At 43.0% G+C, this 21452-nt stretch overlaps 1 protein-coding gene across 1 annotated transcript in view; it reads right to left on the bottom strand.

Annotated features, from left to right (window-relative positions):
* CDHR3 (cadherin related family member 3) overlaps positions 1-19561 on the bottom strand; it is a 43127-nt gene extending 23566 nt beyond the window's left edge. The window contains 8 exon segments of the mRNA XM_066633738.1: positions 1123-1303; positions 2966-3120; positions 5209-5313; positions 5732-5832; positions 7460-7548; positions 14412-14580; positions 16339-16544; positions 19435-19561. Coding sequence (XP_066489835.1) covers positions 1123-1303; positions 2966-3120; positions 5209-5313; positions 5732-5832; positions 7460-7548; positions 14412-14580; positions 16339-16544; positions 19435-19561 — 1133 coding nt within the window.
* Positions 19562-21452: the final 1891 nt, after the last annotated feature.

Here is a 21452-nt window from a genome sequence, read left to right as displayed (position 1 = left end):
CGCTTTGCATGCCCACACGTATCCACACAAAAGAGATGTTAGCCAGAAGACCCATATCCACACACTTGTCCTCTCTCACCACTAAATGACAGATTTGAGACCTTGCCCTGAGCTAGAGGGCTGCTGCTGATTCTGACTTACTGCTGTCTGAGCAGCACTCCACACCACACCCCCTTCTGTTCCCCAGGTACCTGTTGCAAACAGGCATGCAAAGTTGTGCTGCATGGGTTTGCTCTCCCTATGATAATGTGCCCCCACCCACAGGTGGCAGCAGTTTGCACCAGGCCCTTCAGTAAGCAATAGGGGAGGGCCCCTTGTGTGAGCATTCAGGCACTCCCATAGCTGGGTTATCCTCTCCCCACCATCAACATGCACATGCATGACAGCTTTTGCTGGGCCTGGTTTTTTCAATGGTATGAATGTGCAGTGGGGGGAAAAAATATTTTGAAAATAAATAAATAAGGGACAGGAACTACAGAGAAAACCAGCTTCCTGTTCTCTTGAGCCACAACCATGACCTGAAAGGCAACCCTAGTTAAGGGCTGAATTTTATTTTACCCATTGATTTGAACTACCCAGCTGAACATTTTGAATAAAAGTTTCTAGTATTTATAGTATTTTAATTGGATGTTTTACAAAGCTTCACTCTGACTGTCCTAACAATTGACTTGGGACAAGGATTTGTATTCCCCATGCTTTCTTCATTTGAGGGCACAATCCTTTGCATGTCTTCTCAAAAATAAGTCCTACTGTGTTCAATGGGACTTACTCCCAGGAAAGTGTGGCTAGGAGTGCAGCACTAGTTACTTCAGCTTTTAGTAATGTAGCAGGTAAAACCGAAGTAACAGTACATAATTAAGGGCAGACTCCTCACCAGATCTACTCAGAAGTAAGTCCTATTTTGTTCACTGGGGCTTACTCTCAGGAAAGTGTGGTTAGGATTGCAGCTTAATTCCTGCTTTGGCAGGCTTTTTTCCCCAACCTGCTGGTTAATTATTACAACTTCATTATACAACAAGGATAACAGTCTGGGATATCCAATGTTTTACTAGGGAGGATCTGGATTGGGTCCTTATTTATCAAAGTTTGTAGGAAGTCATTTGAGCATGAAAAGCGTCAGACCTGAAATTATATTTGTCACATTCTGGTGGGTTGTCATTCTTATCTTCAATGATTATAACAATTGTAGTTTCATTACTCTGTCCACCACTAGGACGATCCATGACACGGATTATCAGAGAAATGTTGGGATTTGGCATTGTGTCTCGATTTATTCTTCTGGCCACCAATATAGCACCAGTTACTAAGAGCATTAAGAGAGAAATTAAAGGAAGGACACACATTATTTTAATGCATAATTGTAAAAATATCCAACAACATAGATACCAATAAAAAAATACCAAGAACATGCACTTGGTACAATATTCTTAAGAATTTATTTCGAATGAGAATTAGGTTAGTTCACATCCTACAAGTTTTTGTCTCCAAACATAAGACCTTCCTGTTGCATAGGACCTGCATCTCTCAGTCACAATGCCCAACTGGCTTGAACAGCTGGCCCACTCTCTCCCCATGTCCTCCTCCTGCTGTTGTTTTTTTCTGACAAACACCTCAACATTCTGTAGCTCTCATGGGCGTGAAGGCAGGATGGGGCAGAGATAGCAAGGGGAAAGGTGGATAATCACCAGGCAGCTACCGAATCCTAGTCCTCTTCCCAGACCTGACACTGTAGCATGGGTCCATGTGAACCTGCACCAGTGATTTCACCTGCACAGGTTTGAGTAGACCCCTCTGCATTGTATTGGATTGCCTCTAAAGATCCCTGCTACTGTCCCCCACAGGATGCAGTGATAGCCATTTTGATATTGCTGCCTCAGGGGGGGTGGGAGAATAGGATTGGGCTGTTAATCTAAGGGCGCAATCCTAACCAAACTTTTCAGCACTAGCATAGCTGTGCCAGTGGGGTATGTGCTGCATCCTGCAGTTGGGGGACAGTCATGGAGGCCTCCTCAAGGTAGGGAAATGTTTGTTCCCTTACCTTGGAGTTGCATTCCCCTTATGCCAGTGCTGAAAGTTGGTTAGGATTGTGGCCTATGTGGATTAAAGTTGAAGCACTGTAGGAAGCAAAACTGTTATCTGTATTAGAGGCAACAGCTAAGACTGCTTAACAATGTAATTTTTGTTAGGAAGGCTATAGGGAGGTTGAAATGTTTCTCACTTAATTTGGTTATTAAAAGAATTTGGTTATTTTTAAAAAAGAAATGTTCAAGGGATTTATGAAGAAGATAGCAGATCTTCTCCAAGAAAAACAAAAAATAGGGAGAAGAGCATTACATGCAGATTTAAACATATCCATAGGTGTGGGGTTTGTTATGCATATGAGGGCAATATTCCAGACACATTCAGTCTGGAACAAGGCTGGAACAAGTCACATTCAGTGACTGCACAAGGTTGCTTGGGGCCCTGGGGCAAAATCCTATATGCTCACTCCCTGATGGCACCTTGGCCTAACCAGGACCATATACACCATTAGTATCCATAGAGGTAATTTACAGTAATACTTCTAGGATCACCACATCATCAAAAAGCAGCTCCACATTGTATTCATGTTACTGGAAATGACCAAAACTGCCCCATTTCAATGTGTACTTTATATATAGGAAAGTAGCACCATGTATACAAAAAAAAAAAAAAATTGTGATTGTACATATAGTAAGTGCACATCTGTAGTAACCAAATTCACCTTAATTTCAAGTGTTTTTAATTAACTAATGGCAATAATTTTTTTTAGAGAAAGGAAGGAAATTCCTTCCCCATGTCTCAAATTACATGTGATTATCTTCAGAAGCAGCACTTCTGGTGGATCAGGCAATACAATATGTAAAACAAGGGCCTAGCAAGCAGAACTAAGTGCATGCCTTGCCTATCAGCACCCTTCACGATTAAATGCAAAGTAATTCCTTGCCTGGGTTTATGTAGAAATCAGGAAACCCTTGAGGATTACTGATGCTATAGCGAAGGCTACTGAAACCATTTCTGTCGTCTGGATCTTTAGCTCTTATTTCGGTAACAAGGGTTCCTGGTGTACTTTCTTCAAGAAGTGGGAAAACCTTTTCATTCCTGCAGCAGAGAAAAAGTCACAGATGTGGGCATTAGTTTGCTTATACTTCTTTCCAATATTTAAAACCAAATCAGCTACAAGAGTTAAAAGTGAAAGCAGGGATGACTCCGCAGGTGTGGTCTGGTGGGGTACATGCTGGGGGTCCATGAAAGGGCCCTGCAACTGTGTCCAGTCAACAGTGTTCGGAACTCAAGTCAGGTGACTCGGACTCGAGTCAAAAAAAATGTGTGATTTTTGCTGACTCAGCAACTCGTGAGTTGCGTGCATGGAAGACTGAAAAAGACTTGAGTAGGGTCCCCCTAACTCAGCACTCATCCCCACACATGCTGACTCAAGTCTGTTTGTGTCTGGGGGTGCCTGCTTACTGTTTTCGCCACGCAGAAAACCTCGTGGAGCCAGCATTCCGACCGCAAGCAGCAGGCAGTTCCAGCCAGGAGGCAATGTTTGCAATGAATGGGGGAAGGCGGGACTGGGCTTTCTTTTCCCTTCTCTGATAGGAAGGAAGGAATGGATGATAATTGGACTAAGGATCTGCATTTTCATATTTCCATTGGCTGAGGGAGGGCAGAAGGAGGAGTAGAGGAGGGGCAACCCTCATTGAATGACTGGCTACAGTGGGGCTACTTCTAAGCAGTACTGCCAAGGATCGGGTTGTCCTGGTAAACCTCACAGCTGCCGCTTCTGTCCTGGCTCTCTCTCAGTCCTTCCCACCCTGCTTACAGATGGAAGGGGGCAACAGGAGAGTGAGTAAAGAGAACTCTGACATACACTCCCTAGCAGCAGCCCTGTTTTTCCACTTTTTAAAGGGGGACTTTTTAAAGGGAAGGCAACTTGCCTTGAGTCCATTAGAGTCACTAAAGGATAACTGAAACTCAGAAAGTGCCCCTGTTATGACTCTTTTTTCAGGTCGAGTTGTGGAGAGCAGTGACTCAGTGACTCGACTCGAGTCGAGTCAAGCCACACTGGGTTTTCCCATCCCTGCCAGTCAACCTCTGAGGCAATGAGGGTCCACTACTAATTCTGCCTCCTTACTGCCACCTGGCAAGCAAGGGCCCATGGAGATGCTCATGGGTGATTTTGTGGGAGCAGCAGGTGAACACATTCAGCACCATTTTACAGTTCCAGAATGTCTTGGGGGGGTGGTGAGGCTGGTCTTAGGAGCTGCAGGGCCCCATTGGAAACATATTTTGGGGGGCCCACATTCACAGCTAAGGTCTGTTGAATCTTAGAGCCATAGGTACAATTTATTATAGACTTTATATCTGTATGGTAGAATAGAAAGCAATCAAAATGTGCATGTAAAAAATGCATGTGAGTTAATGGACCAAATGGATCAAAGCATATTTTAATATAAAATTGCATACAAGACTAGATTACCCTTTGATGTGACTAGATTAGACTTTGGTGTGGGGCCCAATTGGGAGCAATTGATTGGGAGCAATCAGGGCTTAAAGCTTTCCCTGATTGAGGCATCAAGGAACTAAGGTCGAGGCATCCTGATTAACTACCACCAGGGAAAGAAAGAGGATGGTCCACTGCTGCTCACAACTGTCTCCCATTAAGCTTCCCCTTTGTTCCCTGTCCCCCTGGCTAACTTACCAAGGGGTAGTAGGGAGCAGCAGTAGCTGCAGATCATCCTCTTCTTCCCTAGTGCCATTTTACAAATCCCAGAGCCCAATGGAGAGGTTTACCAGGAGAAAGGTGCCAGCTGTGGATACATGTCCACTTTCATGTCACATCAGTAACTATAAGTGGCAGCAGTAAAGAAAAATAAATAAATAAAGGAAGACTGCCGCCTATCCATGACCAGGACACCATAGGACGGGTAGCTGGTGTGCACACACTTTCCAAAGAATGGGGTGAGCCCAGTTTTGCCCCAGGGCCCTCCAAAACCTGTAGCCACTACAACAAACCACATGACCATCAATCTGAAACTTTTCATAGAAATTGACCTTCATATAAAGAACCTGATTTTCCTAGCATATAGAAAGAGCATTACTGCAGAGAGATCAGGCTATGTATTCTGGATGCTCAGATTACAAAGCCTAAATATAAATGTTTTGATGCAATCAAAATGTTTCACTTACGTTATAAAGTAAGGTGATTCATCATTGACGTTTATGATATTGACACTCAGTGTCCTATTGGTACTCAGGCCAAGGTTGTTTGTTACTGTGATGTTCAACTCATAGCTGTAAAATCAAAACACAACTCAAATCTTGTGAGGAATATGGGAAATATATCTAGTCCTCATCCTATGCATTACTTTAAGGGCTGCCCACCACTGGAACAGTCTGTCTTGTGCAGTTGTGGGTTCTTGCTTGTTGGAGGTTTTCGAGCAGAAGCTGGATGGTCACCTTTTACAGATGCTGTAGTCTCCTGCCTTGAGCAAAGGGTTGGACTAATGGCCTCCAAGGTCCTTTGCAACTTTAACATTCTGTGATTCAGTAATTCTGTGAAATATTTTCTCTTTCCCATTTTATCCCTGCCTCCACTTCCCTCCTTCCTGCATTGTCTCCCTTGTGATCTGCTTTTACATTACAAGTCCCTTACCACAGGGACCCATTTTCTCATTCATTAATAAACAAGTTACCATAAATATATACTTACTAAGATGGATCGGTCTCAAAATCAAAATCCTTCAAGGAAAAAACCGTTCCAGTTGGAGAAACACGGAATGGGTCTGATGCTGAACTCGGAGTCAGTGAATACTGGAATAAGTGACAATAAGGTGTAATGACACTGTTTGTCACAGGGGTCATTCCCCCATAATGCTTAACCATGGTTAGCATTATGAATGAAAGACTCTGGGCTCATCCCAAATTTGACCTCCCTACCCTGATGATGGGGCAGCCAAACAACTGGCATAGGGAGCAGATGGCAGGTACAGAGTGGGGTGCATCTCCCATCAGCTTGCTACCGCCACCAGCACACCGCCCAAGAGGAGGGTCTTGTAGAGACCAGTGGCGTAACTACAGGGGGCAGCGCAGTAAGTTTTGCAAGGTCTGCATGTAAATGACCACTTGCAGTCTGAGCCATTCTGGGCAATGATGGCAACGCTGGCAACCCTCCTATAGCTATGCTACAGGTGGAGGTACAAGTAATGCTAAAGTGAGGCTCCACTGAAAAATAATGCACCCTCAGTGTAGAGCACCTCTTTTCTAATAGTTTACACATGCAAGAGATGAGAATGTCAGATTACCAGCCAAATTCTGTCATGCAATAAGTTAATATAATACAACATGTCATGTTAACCAGCATTAGCTGGTTAGGTCAACTCAGCTTGAAAAATTCAGCACCTCCCCCCCAGTTTGACCTTCACCACTATCCCCTTCCTTAAGATTGCCAGACTGAAAGACTGCAGCAATGACAGAAAATCCCTCCTGAAGTGTTTATGTACATTCACGTCTGTCATTCCACTGTTGCCCTCCAACCACCCTGCCTCTGAGCTCTCTGTCTTTCCTACTCTCTGGGACCAACTTTCAGTCAACTTCTGCTATACACTGTTCCTCCTCTGCATGAAATTTTACTTCCAGACAAGCTGGAAAGTATTCTTTCTCACAAGGAATTGTGAACATTCTGTTGCAGATAATTTTGTTCACCAGTCAGAATGTTTATGAACATTCTGTGCCATTAGACCTGCTCAGCCAATCACTGTCAGACACTGCATTACTACAGTGAAATTCAATAGCCTCTTGACCTTTTAAATTTCTGATTACTGAATACAGTAGAGAAAGCTGTTAGCTGACTTTTGGCCCAGTCCTTTTTGGCCCAGTCCCCTGCTACCAGAGCCGATGCAGCCATGCCAAAAAGGCACACACTGCATCCTATAATGGATGGGGGTGACCCAAAGGCAAAAAGGAGATAAGTAAAAATTATTTTTTCCATACCTGTGAGTAAGCCCTGGGGCTCTCTATGGGTCTCCTTGGACATACCCCACTTATTTTGGTAACGTGTTCAAGGAGGGAAAAGGGGCAGGGAGGTTTTCAAAAGAGAGGGTAAGATCCAACATGTGCCATTGCCGTTGGATCCACCTCCCCACACATCCTCCCCACTCCTCATTTCTCTCCCCTCCCTGCCCAGAAATACCCCCATTCCTCGCCCCATCCTTACCGCCTGGCCCCACTGTGAGCTTACCTGTTAGCCAGCGAACAGTGCCTTCACATTGGCAAGCATGTGTGGTTGCCAGCAACTGTGCTGGCGACCTCACTTTGCTCACACAATGCACACCAGATCCAGGCACTTCCACCAGCAGAACGCACGTCCCACCACATACATTATCGGATAGCTGGTATCTTCTAAAGCTAGTTATCTCAGCATGCTTTGAATTGAACTTACATGGAGTGGTCCTTTTTCAGAATCGGCTGCATTAATTTGGTAAATTGGGTTCACTGGTCTTTTCGTTTCCAAAATATAGACAATAACCTCTGTACAAACAGAAATATAATCTACATTATTTCATGGAGATTGGGGCTGCAGTCCTATACAGCAGTGGTTCCCAAACCCCTACAGGGAAGTTGGGAACCAGATAAGTGTTTGCATGGGCAGGGAGGAAGGTGGGAAAGGGGAAAACAACAGCGCCACAGCAATCGCAGAGTAGCTCCTACCAAGGGGCTTGTTTCTTACCTTGGGGTCAGTGCTGGCCTCCTGCAGGGTCCTGAAGACTTGCAGCCCCTCTGAAGTCTACAAGACATCTGTAATTAGTCATCTCCAATCAGCAGCTACTTCAGTGTTGCGCAAAAACGGGAAGTACTGCTGTCTGGAGATAAGGACTATATATAGACGCCTGGGAGGACATTGGAGGGGCTGCCAGGCCCCAGGTCACTGCAGTCAGAGCAGGGCCACTCCCCTTATGGGGGAATGCCTTGCTTCTGGTTGCCCTGGTGGGTCATGACCCACCAGTTTGGGAACCACTGCTATACACATTTACCTGGGAGTAAGTCCCATTCAATGCAATGAGACTTACATCTGAGTAGACATGCCTAGAATAGTGCTACAGAAAACATATTATGCAAATAAATATACCTGAACACGTTAAGACAGTGCTATTGAAACTGTGAGGCGTGGCTCCCTGGGGAGGCACCATGAACGCACAAGGGAGGTGCGGGTTGTCCTCTCACAGCGACACAGTCACACCATCGTTTCTGGGCAGAGCCCCTTCGTCTTCTGTGCTTTATTTAAAGCAGAAGAAACGGGGAGGGGGAGTTGCTCAGCTGCTCCCTCCGAGAGGGACTGCTGCTGCCTGTCTTCTTCTCCCTCCCCTCCGAGGCTGCCGCCTTCTGTGTCCTCTTCGACTCCAACCCTCCAGCTGGCAAATACCGAGTATGCTCAGTTTGCAGTCCTTGCCCTTGCTGACCGTCAGAAAGAAACCCTCTTTGATCCTTGTCCAGTTGGTTCCTAGTTCCCAGCCTGGGATCGCTTCTCATCAGAGTGAAATCTCTCTTTTCAACCCCACCCTCTTCCACTCTCCCCTTTCCATCTCCAAACCCTCTCGCTTTCCTCCCCCTCCCCAAATAAAACGCTTCCTATTTTACCAGTCACCAGGGCTCTTAAAGTTGTTTCCATGCAGTTGGCAAAGGGGGGAGGGGAGAGACAAGCACACTTTACTTGGCCAAGAGAAGAAAAAGGGTACTGTTTTGAAAGTGATTTATTAATCTTGTTGTTTGACTGAAGAGGAGAGGCTGTATTTTTAAAGTGATGAATCTCGCTATTGGAAGGGAATACTTATCAGCCATTGATGAAGTGATTGCCAGCCCAATCCTATCCACTTTCTTGGGAGTAAGCCCCATTGACTCTAATGGGACTTACTTCTGCGTAGATATGCATAGGATTGAGCTGTGCATCTCCTCGTTCATCTAGATGAACTAGTTGGATCTAGTTGGATGAACTAGTTGGTTCATCTAGCATAGAAGACAAATCAGCCTCCTAACCAAACCCTTATCAGCTCTGATATATTTTCATGGTTTATTTTTGTTTTCCCCAGCTGCTGGAAAAATTTAATTACATTAAATCAATAAAGGGTTCAATCCAAGGAGAATGGGAGAAATGACTAGTTGGATTGGGGTCCACAGGGGTGTGTGTGTGTAATGTTGGCCAGACTGGTTGTTCACAAAATTGATTTGATAAAACAATTCAATTGGTATGCTTACAAAGTTAAAAAAAAGAAAAGAAAAAAAAGAGTCCTACTGGACAAGACAAAATCTACCTACTCCAGCATCCTGTCTCCAACAGTGATCAGCAGCTGATCATTTATAAAGCATGAATATTGCTGTGTATTAATAATATATTTTTAATATCTGCATTTAATTAATGATATGATTAACATAAATATTAATATAGTAAATTTTTCTGGCCACTTCCTGTTTAATGATGTCACTTCCAGCCCTCAGGAACATGATGGGGAGTCATGGCCAACAGCCACAGGGGTCAAGGGAGCTACGGGCCGGAAACATTTGAGTACCACTGCATTAAGACGATGCCTCCCTCATATCTTATCAGTCTGATGGAACATATAAAAAGTGGCTGGTATGAATGCTTGCAAAACGTGCAACTTAAATTAAGGGAGAAGTCCTGAAGCACTGCTTGAGGGCAGAAGTATCTATTATTCTAGTTGTGGATTTGTATTCAAGGTCAAGATAAATGCAGGAGGCATAACACCAATCCAAGCACCATCAGCTCCCTTTTCAAATGATTTATTGGGGAAATATCTCTTTTGCCTGCCTCTGATATTGGACAAGAGAGAGGCCCTTCTTTAGAATCTCCATACATTGAAATTCTGATTGAACCACTTTTTCTAACCAGTGACCAGGTTTGGAGTTTAGAATTCAGTTCTGGTTCAAGGCAGAGATAATTCGCATTCGTCTCAACCAGGGGAGGGCACCAGGCCACAGGTTGTGTCTGTTGTCTTGTGTGCTCCCTAGGGCATTTGGTGGGCCACTGTGAGATACAGGAAGCTGAACTAGATGGGCCTTTGGCCTGATCCAGCGGGGCTCTTCTTGTGTTCCTATGTCTCCAGTTAACTGAAAAAAGCCTTCTTTGAACTGGTTTTTGGGTTCATATTTAGTTTGACTTCTTGATTAACATATTGATGAAATTTATTATGAATTAGGCTGCAATTCTATACCTAGAGTAAGTCCCATTCCACAAAATGAGATTTATTTCTGAGTAAACCTGTATAGGATTGCATGTTAGAGAATCAGAAATGTAGTAGACAGTCCTGACAATTTGTTTCTTTGCGTCACCTGTTGGGGAAGATTTTTTTTACTTTTACAGTTTACATACCACCCTTCCTCCAAGGAGCTCAGGATGATGTATATGGGTCCTCCCCCTCCTTTTATCCTCACAACAACCCTGTGAGGTAGGTGAGCAATAGTGACTGGCCCAGGCTCACCTACAGCCCAATCCTATCAAGCTTACTGCCTGCACTCTAGCCTTACAGCTTTGTAAAAAGTGCAGTAAGGAACTCTGGTACTGATGGTAAGGCCACAGCACCTGCACTGAAGTCAGTACCAGTCAGTGCTGGGCCTCCGCACCGAGAAGACACATTGGGGGAGTGCTGGGCAGTGAGCTTCACTGCCAATCAATGGCGAGGTTTTTCAGGGCAGGGGGAATGTGGAGGAAGGCAGGAGGACGGATTGGGCCTGGGAGGGGGGCAGAGATGGCGGCAGAGGCTGCTGCCAAATTCTAAATCCCCTCTGGAGCCACAGAAACCAGCGTGGGTCTCCTTGGTTCTGCTCCTGCTCAATAGCAGGCGCAGATCCAAGCAGACCCATAGCGGCTGCCTGAGTTCAACACAGGATAAGGGAACTCCTGTTGCCTTACTTAGAGGAGACCTCTGGGTGCTTCCCTGGCCCCATAAGATACAGTGGTGGCCATTTTGGCACTGCCATTTTTCAGCACACAAGGGAAGCATAGGATTGGGCCCCCAGTGAGCTTCATGGCTGAGCAGGGATTTGAACCCCCTGGTTCAAGATTCTAATCCAGCAATTTTCAACCTGCAGCACACTGGTAAGCCACAAATGATCTGCAAGTGTGCTATGGGAGTTTCAGGGAGGGTCATTTATTAGTAGGGGTATTGGGGGATGTGAGCCCCCTGCCAGCAGTGCACTGTGCCTTGTCAATTGTAAAAAAGGTGATGTGTGCCTTGATAATGTTAGTGCCTTATCAGTGTGCTGTGATATGAAAAAGGCTGAAAATCAGCGCTGTAATCACAACACCGCAAGTACATTTTTCATGTGCCTGAGAGAAATGTAACCAAATCAGTGGAATGTATCAGCAGTTGCTTATTCCCGATATTCCTGCTATTATTTAATATTTATATAGTGCCTATAACAGCTCATTAATAGCATTGCAACAGAGTTCATAGCAAGCACTTGCTTATTTAATGATTTTAAAATTGTCTATTTCACATGTTGTCTGAAATGCAGCTATTTCATATTTATAAATTATTAAAGAAAATAGCTTGTGGTTTTATATGGACATTCATTTATGATATAGAAAAAAAAACTGGCAATAGCTGTATACCATCTCATACAAATGATAATGTGGTGAATGTTGACATTTACTGGAAAGTCTTAAAATGTGAATAGGACTAGAGGGAAATGCTGACTCTTATCAGTTAATACCTTGGTCAACTGAGTGGCCCACAAAATCTCCAACTGGCATCCTCATTTCCATTATTTACAGGGAAAGTATACTGACCATGCTACAGAAGTCAGCACAAAAAAAAAGTTTATTTCTGAATTAAAAATTATGCAAAGCCCAATGGGAAAAAGATTTATGGGCAAATGTCAGCATTCACCAAGTTTCAGACATTCACCATATTGTTGAGAACTTGGAATCTAATGGTGTGAATGAGTCTGGCACTAGAGTCAGGCCCTGAGGCAATGCTTAGCTAATGCATCTGGGAATGGACTAAAAAAATGGCTGTTAATTGTCCAATGATGCCTTCTTAATGGGAAACGTCTCAAGGAGAATGAGAGACTCTACTGGAATTTTGTATACAATCTGATAGGAGGAGGTTGATATGTAATGTGATCCATCCTGCCCCCAGGTGGCCAGTGTGTGAATAGCGAAGCAAAGGAGCAGGCAGATTTGGCTGACAGTTTCTAAGTTAGAGGAGAAATTGGTTTTGCTCTGAGCCAGAATAAGGTAGAAATCCTAAAAATGGAAGCTTGACAGACCAAATTAAAAAAAAAAAAATCAGTATTTCTATTTACCATTTTGGATGTTCATAAGACAAAGAGGATGCAAAGAAAAATATCAGTATTGTTTATTATCAGTCTAATACAGATTCATATCTAATATACTTTTAAAACAACATGCTTTATCAGTGGTATCTTGGCCTGGAAACATAGAGAGTCTGCTTGTTCTAAAGACTATAGATTCTCAAAACATTGTCCCCTTTTAATTCTCCCCTTTTAGCATAATTCTAGACACATGGGATTCAAAGAGCTGTCTTAGAACAGCCCAAGGGCTTCTGAAATAGCGCCATGGCTTTTAAAGACAGCAGGCTTCCATATTACACACTGGGCCAACCAAAGACTTCTGAGTGTAAAATTCTGCTCCCTGTAGTGTTGTGTCAGTCACTATATCCACTGCTCCCCTTCCCCCTCCCATTGGCTGGATTCAGAAAGGAATTTGAGATGCTCTAGCTGACCACTCTCTTCTCCTTCACACTTCCTTCCCTGCTCCATTCTCCTCCTTCTTTACTAATCCAGGAGCAGAGGTGAAAGCAGGTGGCTGGACAGAGATGTCAACCCACTCTGCCTGAAACACATGCCTGAGTTGGCCTCATTGATGGGCTGGCCCAGATTCCACACTGCTGTTGAGACTCCAGTTTCAAAAGCAGTTTGCCATGCTGCATGGGCAGCTGCTGTTTGAGAAATATAAGCCCTTGTGGGTGTATAAAACTAGCTGCACAGTTCTTTGGATCCTGTCCATAAAATATTGAGATAAGCCAGTAAAGCATTGCAATAGCCAGCAAACAGGGTCTTTGTTAAGCAAGCCTCCACAGTTTGCCAGCACATACATATGAGAGCACTGATTTATTGCAGATTCATTGGTGAGATAAACAGATGCATTTAGGTATGAAAGAAACTCAGTTGTACTGGGTGCTCCATGGTTACTCTTTCCAGTGTTCCGTGATGTGGCATCTTGAGTTTCAAAGAATAATGTTATCTTTTCAGATCAAGTTCAAATATTAATTTATGTGGACAAAGACCCAAACACAAAATCACAGACTCTGATAAACATTAGTAGGTGGATACAGTTCAACATTTTCTATTGAACCAGGTTGTTATTTAATTGTGACTGTAAGTCACCAAGTGGATCATTTAGATCAAAATACAAGGTATAAATAAATAAACTGAAACCACTCCAGTCAGTTTCCTTTTCTATCCTGACTGTGCCATATTTTCCCCACTCTGCCATTTCTAAACAAAAAAAACAACCAAAAAACAAATCACACTGTGGTGTTTTTAATACCTTCCTCAGTAACATTAGTCATTGCTTGCCATTCACTACTGTAGTTCCCAAACTGTTACTAGTAGCACACAATAAGTTAATGAAGGACTTCTCTGAGCCCCAAGTAACCACTGAAAGCCTGTTGTATTTGTATGATTTACTTCTGTGGCTGATTCTCTTCTCCATCAGCCTCTACAGAGGGCAAGCTGTTTTGCTTTCTCCCTGCATCAAGTGGTATTGGATGATTCAGTACGCATGATTGGAAACCCATATTGTCTGAATGCATGGAGAGTGAGTGCAAAATTACTGTTCCTGTTCTCATTTTCCATGTGATCTTTGGCTGTGCAACCTTCATTGTGCATAGACTTTCTGCATGTGATACAGAACCTTGAGTTCCTATGCCCATACAAGTTGTACCAATTGACTCTGTACACAGAACTTAACAACACAAAAGGACTGGAAGCAGGAGTAGTAGGTGTGATCCCTGTTCTTCTTCACACATTCAGCTGTTTCCAACTGTGTGAAAAGGTCTAGTAGCATCCAATGCTAAGATCCTCTGCCTGTCCTCAGAGGAGGTTGTTGGTTGACTCTCTGCATGACCATTGCTTTAGTCCTGCCAGTCAGGAGGAATGTCCAGATCAGTTGCATGTGGACATACAGGGGGGAGGGTTTGTCTGAGATGTGATAATTTTTATATACAGTGCTCTAAAAGTAAACATGTTCAGGTGTAACTAAAATGTCTCTTCCTCATTAATTAACAACAACAGTGTACCTCAGTTAGCTGCAGTTTGGAAATGCTTCTTTATTAGCAGTAAATGCCTCTTACTTTGATTTGCCATATTGCCTCGAAACACTGGGGGTTCCTTTGAACGAAGCACTTGGATCTTCAGGATTTGTAGGTCACTTGCCCAAACTGTGTCATAAACAAGGAGCTCCAAATCAAATTGGGAGGGCATGGTTTCGTAATCTAGAGTTGGTTTTCCGGTAGTAACAACCTGGGAAAAAAAGAAAAGAAAAACATTAGTAATGATAAGCAAACAAGACATTTCAATTTCTGGGCCCTTGTTTTGTTTTCCTTTTAATTAGTGTAAAGAAAGCTGTGAATGTCCAACACAATGCTGAAGTAAGTAGGGAGGCAACAGCCACCACCATGGTACCATAGCTGATCATTCACCCTCCCATATCTATTTATAAATTTAAAAATGCTTCCATTGGCTTTCAAGCTTTGAAAGACTGATTGGTACACGTGGGGGTGGTGGTGGCGTGTGTGATTGGTACAGGAACTAAAGTGAGAACAAAGAGCTAAAGTCTCCCTATTCCCAGCCATGGTTACATGACCTCTCATGCTAGTTTAAAGAAAAAAATAAAGCCCATACTCATGTATCCTTTTTAGCATGTAGGTTAGCCTTTGTTTAAAGTGCAAAATGAGCATTAAAAAAAAGGAATGTTTGCTTTTAACAAGAAACACAATGTTTTAAGCTTCATTTTATAGTATAAGGAGGAGCAGAAAGGGAGTCAGCCATGCGGGAACTGGGGCTAAGAATCCACACTCATCAGAGAGCCCAACTTCTCAGACTGACCAAGGAACCCCCCCCCCCGCAGTGGTGGCACATCAGCCAAGAGACACATGCCACCACTGAATTCAGCATCACACTCTACAAACAAGGACCATCCTCCAGAAGCCCCTGTGTTATTGTAGTATCTCTGGGAGATGTTCCCATTCACCAGCCAATGGAGAGTGTAAGAGAGGTTGTTGCCTGCTAATGCCACCCTTTCTCACCCCAGTAAGCTTGGGGGGCTGCAGGTGCCCAATACGCTGGGAGAGGTAGTGTAAGGCTTTGCCCCTGAATTCTCAGCAGTTCTCATGATTTTGAGAGGTTAAATATTTGGCTACAATCCACTCAATATGAGTGAATCCTCTTGACTTTAAGGGCAAATTAAGCACTTGCTTAGTTCTCTCCCACGGTCAGTACGTCTTAAAATAAAGATGCTTGACTTGTATCAGACTGTGTCCTTTCTCTCTGAAATGTCAACAGTAGGAACTGACTACACAGGGAAAAATCTGCCTCAACAGATTCCTTCAGGCCCAGCATTAGCTTTTCAGTGGCTGTGTTCCCCGTTTTGTTCTGGAGACACGGCAATAGACAAACAGCTGGGAGATTATGCTTCTCACATTACTTCTACATTCATATCACACTGAGAAAAGGCTATATAATGCTGCATAGGCCAGGTGGGTATCTGTTTCCCTCCTAATAGAGGATCCTGGGAGCACCTGTACCAATGCATTGAAGATTCAATATTACTTAATTTGCACTGATTAAATTAAGATGAGAATAGATTTCAGCATAATATTAACTTCCGGGAGATATTAAATTTGTGGCTGTTGTCATAGGTGAAAAGAAATCTTGTTTTTCCTTCAAGCTCAAAGGAGGAAGCACTAGCTCAGTGGTGGAAAACATGCACCTTCCATGCAGAAAGCCCCAGGTTCAATCTCCCTGCATCTTCAGGTAGGGCTATGTAGCAAAGACCCCTGCCTGTAGCCCCAGAGAGCTTGATAGGCCAATAGTCTTACTCATATTATCCAGCCTCCTGTGTTCCCATTCCTTGTTAACATTCAACATTTAACATTATTAAAATTCCTATTTTATTATTGAAGGAAAAATAGACTGATACTCTGACAGTATCATCCACAGAAGAGGAAGCCACAGTGCTTGCGACTAAGTGGAACATTTTCGATTGAAGCAAAGATTTACCTTGCATGTGAACGTAGGATCACAATCGATCGAGAACGCTTCAGTGAGAGGGTTTGAGTTTATTATCTTAGGAAATCCTGAGGCCACAACCTGAGGCCACCTTTTTGACAAACTGATGCTGAAGTTATACACCACCATATCAGGTGGGGAATGTTCTATAACTTTGCCTGTACCGGGTAAACCAACAAAACTCAGTGCTCTTCCCCCTGTAGATGACAGACAATGAAAACAGGCTGTTAAGGATTCTCACAAGTTACAAGGGAGTTGGCAATGCACACTTTGATTCTGTCCAGCATTTTCACAGTGAGCATTTTCAAGTCTGTTTCCTCTACTGCAACATTCATGCCTTCAAATATTAAGACCAGGACCAGATGTCTTGGAGAATAAAAAGAAAAGTGTAATACAGGGCTTTTAAAAGTGGAAACTTGAGTGACAGGAAGCTTGTTGGAAGAACATGCTTTTCACAAAGGTAGTGCTTTGCTATGCACAAATAATACACAACCAAGAATTACAAATATAGAAAGGGTGTTCAAATAATATTTCTCTTCTCAGAACCCGCAGGTACTCTGTCTCCCAACAAATGTATGCTGCAGTGGCGTAGCTAAGGGGGTGCAGGGGATAGCAGTTGCACCAAGCATCAAGCTTTAAGGGGGCAACAAGCTGAGCTTGACACTAGTGACCAAAATTGTGAAAATATTGGTATATATGAATAATACCATCATGTTATATATCATTGGAAAGCTAATTTAATGCAGAATGCAATGAAACAAACTGCATTGGAATATTTGTATTCTATCAAAAGTAATGACCAATTAACCAGAAAATGAAAACACAACTGCCTTATAGAACAAAAAGTGGATTTGCTCAACTCCAAACTGACCTATGAAACTGATTGTTCTGCATGCCAATGAGATGTTATTATGATATAGCATAGAACCAATAACTTTTTATTTATTTACTTAATTAATTAAATTTGATTTTGTCATGGAGGGCGAGCTGCAAAATCTTTTTGACCCCAGGCAGCAGATAGATGCCTTAGCTATGCCACTGATTGGGGAGAGGCAGCAGAGCAAGTGGGTGGTGAGCTGCTGGGGGGAGCAGGTGGGTTCCAATTTTTTAAAAGCCTGGGCATGACATCACTTCCGGTTGTGACATCACTTCTGGGGCAACATTTTGAGCTTGGTACTGGGCTACACAATCATTAGCAATGCCACTGGTATGGTGGCAGCATGGTTATAATGTTGCTCTCTGCAGAGTAGAAGACATAGGTTCTGTTTCTGCTACTTCTCATTTCTGCTACTTCTCCCTCCCTGCTAGGTGGTATACAAAGGTAGTCTTTGGATTGCAGTTCCATCTCCCTGGGATGAGAATCAACCCCTCATCAGTACTGAGTTCTTTCAGAGTGAGGTATCAGGAAGCAGTGGCATCACTGGGGTGTGTGAACTGCACACACTTGGGAGGGGCACACACTTGGGAGGGGGATGACCCACTACTGCCAAAATTGTGAAATCCTTGGTATTCTGGAATAATATCATCATGTTATATATATAACATTCGATACATAATTTAATGTAGAATGCAATGAAACAAACTGCATTGAAATATCTGTATTCTATCAAAAGTTATAGCCAAAATCCCATAAAGTTTGTTAAAAGTACAGGTCTGTAACATTTCCCCAAATGCAGTCACATCCCATGGTAGCATCAAGTCTCATATATTAAAAATAAAATATTGAAATGAATGGGAACCCACCTGAAATTGGCTTGCGACCCACCTAGTGTGTCCCAACCCATGGTTTGAGAAACACTGGGTTAAACAATGAGATATTCCTTGTATCACCATGTGTTGATCAGTACTTACCATACACAGAAAATATGGCAGTACCATTACATGTGAAGACATGGTTGGTGAGTGGCAACAGTGTCACTAGGGACTCTGTAAAAGCAAAACCTTTTTGCTTTGTTAGCTCTCTTTTCTGCTGCTGTGATTGTTTTTCTGATGTTACAGCTTTTCTGATGTTACATCTGGGAGATTTCACTAAGTTACAATGCTGTAAGCTTTAGTGTAGCAGCAATGATAGTTGTTGAACCATAGGATTGGCCTGTAAATGACTTATGCACTTTGCCAGACACATATTTCTGGTTGACCAAAATGAACTCAATCTAAACTTCACATTCACAGTACAGTACGTATATGCTGGTGTTTCAAACCCTCAAAATGAATTACAGTTAAATAACTAAAAGACAAACAATAACAATGTAATAAAAATAGTAACAAAAATGAACGCCAAATAGTAAAAACCATCAAAATAGCACTAGTATCAAAGAAATAAACACAAATATGTCAGCCGACTTGAGAGCTTTCACAAAAACACAACAAAGCAAGGGATGCAGTGCTTGTGACATACTGTTTTCCTCCTGGTTCATACTGTTTTCCTACAGTCACAATTGTGGGCAACATGAATTTCCCTTCAGTTCATTTCTATGTTCATTTCAAGAGTGAAAGGATCTGCCTTTCTTCCTCTGTATTTCAAGCTTTGCCTTACTCCCAAGCTCCCAAGAAGATGCTGAGTAGTCACTGTCCAGATGAGGAATGAGCAGAAAGTGGTCTCCAGTTTTCAGCCTATTACTCGTGAATGAACTGGCGGACAGCCCAATCCTATGCACACTTTCCTGGGAGTAAGCCCCACTGACTCAAATGGGACTAACTTCTGAGTAGACATGCATAGGATTGGGCTGTGAATTTCTTTGCTGATATCCTTCCAAGGTCTGCTGGACAGTAGACAGTGGACAGTGGATCTGACTGTGGATTAGATCCAGCGAGGCATTACTCGTGATCTTAAACAAGACAAGATCCATACTCAGGATCACTTAACTAGATATGAGCTGTTGAAATACTGAGTGTACATTATTGCCTTGTTAACTGAGAACACTGATGGAGCACAAAATTCTAGCAAAAAAGGGGGGAAAAGAGAGATGCTATGAGAGACTGAAATCAGTCTACCTCTGGTCTAGATGACCTCTCAAAGTTCTTCTGAGATGCAATCACCCATACAGTGTTTAAATAAATGACTGTCAATCTATGTTTAAATCTTACCAGATATTTCTCCTAGTAAAATGGTTAGATAGAGGCACAGCATGTTCTGCGTCTTTCTTAGACTGTGTCCATTCATGATCAGCCTTCAGCCTACTGCAGTCCCAATGAAGAATGTCCTCCTTATCATGCCCTAGAACTGACTAATCAAACAAAGGTTCTGCTGTAGCTAGGGGAGTTTCCAAAACATCAAGGAGTTTCTAAAGCTGTTTACCCTCCTGTGAATAGCTTATTTTATATAGGAACAGCAAAAACGGGAATTAACAAGGCAGAAACTATGTACAGATAACTAAAATGGCTTGATTTTAGTTATCTGTACATAGGATTTTAAAGTGAAAGGATTTTAAAGTGAATCTAAAATATATTTCTGCTAAACAGTTTTTCAGAATCACTGCTATTAATGCTTAAAAGATGGGAACAAGACACTGCCCCAAATGTGGAAAATGGTATATGTGATAAGACAGGGTACAATTCATTTTATCACTTCAAATATGAAAGAAGACTTTCAAAGTCTTTACATGAGCAGGGCTGGCCCATCCATGAGGTCAACTGAAGCAGTTGCCTCAGGCAGCAGATAGATCTAGGGCACTCATATCTGTCTGCTTATTTGCTGCCATTGCTCCTGTTTCTCCTTCCACTCCTGAGACTGGAAAGGAAAGAGGGACTCAGAGAGGAAGAGAAAATGTTTAGTGGTGAGGCAGCTAGAACACTGGAGAGTGGGAGGAGCAGAGGTCGGCACATCGTTGGGTAAGGGGGGGAGCATTTCACAAACTGCATCAGGTATCAGGAGGATTCGGGCAGGCCCTGTACATGAAACATTCAACAGCAGTACTATTAAATAGAATCTATACATTAATTTGGGATTATGGAAGTGCATAACTTCAATGTTGTATAACCCCAGCATTGACTTTATGCAGCACTGGTGACCATACTATAGAATTAAAGTGGCACGTGCAAAAGTAAAAAAAAAAAAAACCCCAAAAAAACTAGGGGAAGTTGTGGGTTGGATCTTGTTGATTTGCTTTCTGGGTTCAGGGCATGATCTCATAGAGGAGGATGCTAGTTTCCATTCCATTCTTTAAAGAACACTGGCAAAAATAGAGATTCTAGGAAGATGGAAAACACCAGATGTCCCAATAAAAATAGATACTCTGAGCAAGTATGAATGTAACAAAGCTTATAAACCTGATTTGGGTCAGAAACTGAAGGAGAATCATAATGTTGAGAGGGAACAAGAGCCTTTTGTCCTGTTCTCTGATCAATTCAGGAGTAAGCAGGTAATAGCTCACTGACCACCATAAGATCATTTGACTCTGTGTAACAGTTTCCTTTATTGCATGTTCCATTTTATCAGATGTGAATACTGTCAATGTAATGAGTGTATTTTGTTTACTTAAAAAGTGGCAGAAGCACAACACAAACTGTACTTTTAAGACCATGTAACATCCTTTAAGATCCATTACATTAGGATGGGACTGCAGTACTGGACAGCAGAGGTGGGGGCAGATGGGCAGGGAAGTGTTCTAATAGTCCATAGGATATGGAATAGTCCATAGGATTTTTTAAAGAGATTGCAGTTCTTCCCAAATAAAAGGAGCTTGAGAGCCTGGGCCTCTAGTGCCAGCACAGAGCTCTATCACCGGCACTGGGTGTCACAAATGTGCTGAAAGGCACATTCGCGACGCTCAGAGAGGAGGGAGTGCCAACACTGGTCCAGCAGCAGACCAATGCTTCCTGGAGCAAGGGAAGAGCTTCAAGTGGCAGTAAGGACTTTTGGGGTGGGGCAGAGGTGTTCCAGGACGAAAGAGGAACTGGGGCGGGGGGGACCATCGAAGCTCTGCCATGTTCTATCCTCCATTTTGGGCTTTCTCTTGTCTGCACAGGCAAATTAGCCAGCCCAAACTCAAGTAGCCTCATTGCAGGGCCTGCGCTCTTATTTGGGGGAAGGGAATGAAAGTCCACCTCCTCTGAGGAGACCTCTGGCAGCACTGGTGGTGCCGCTGGATACAGCAGTAGCCATT

This window comes from Tiliqua scincoides, chromosome 7 (assembly GCF_035046505.1).
Source record: "Tiliqua scincoides isolate rTilSci1 chromosome 7, rTilSci1.hap2, whole genome shotgun sequence".
NCBI classification, from domain to species: domain Eukaryota; kingdom Metazoa; phylum Chordata; class Lepidosauria; order Squamata; family Scincidae; genus Tiliqua; species Tiliqua scincoides.
This window is presented reverse-complemented; position numbering and strand designations above follow the sequence as displayed.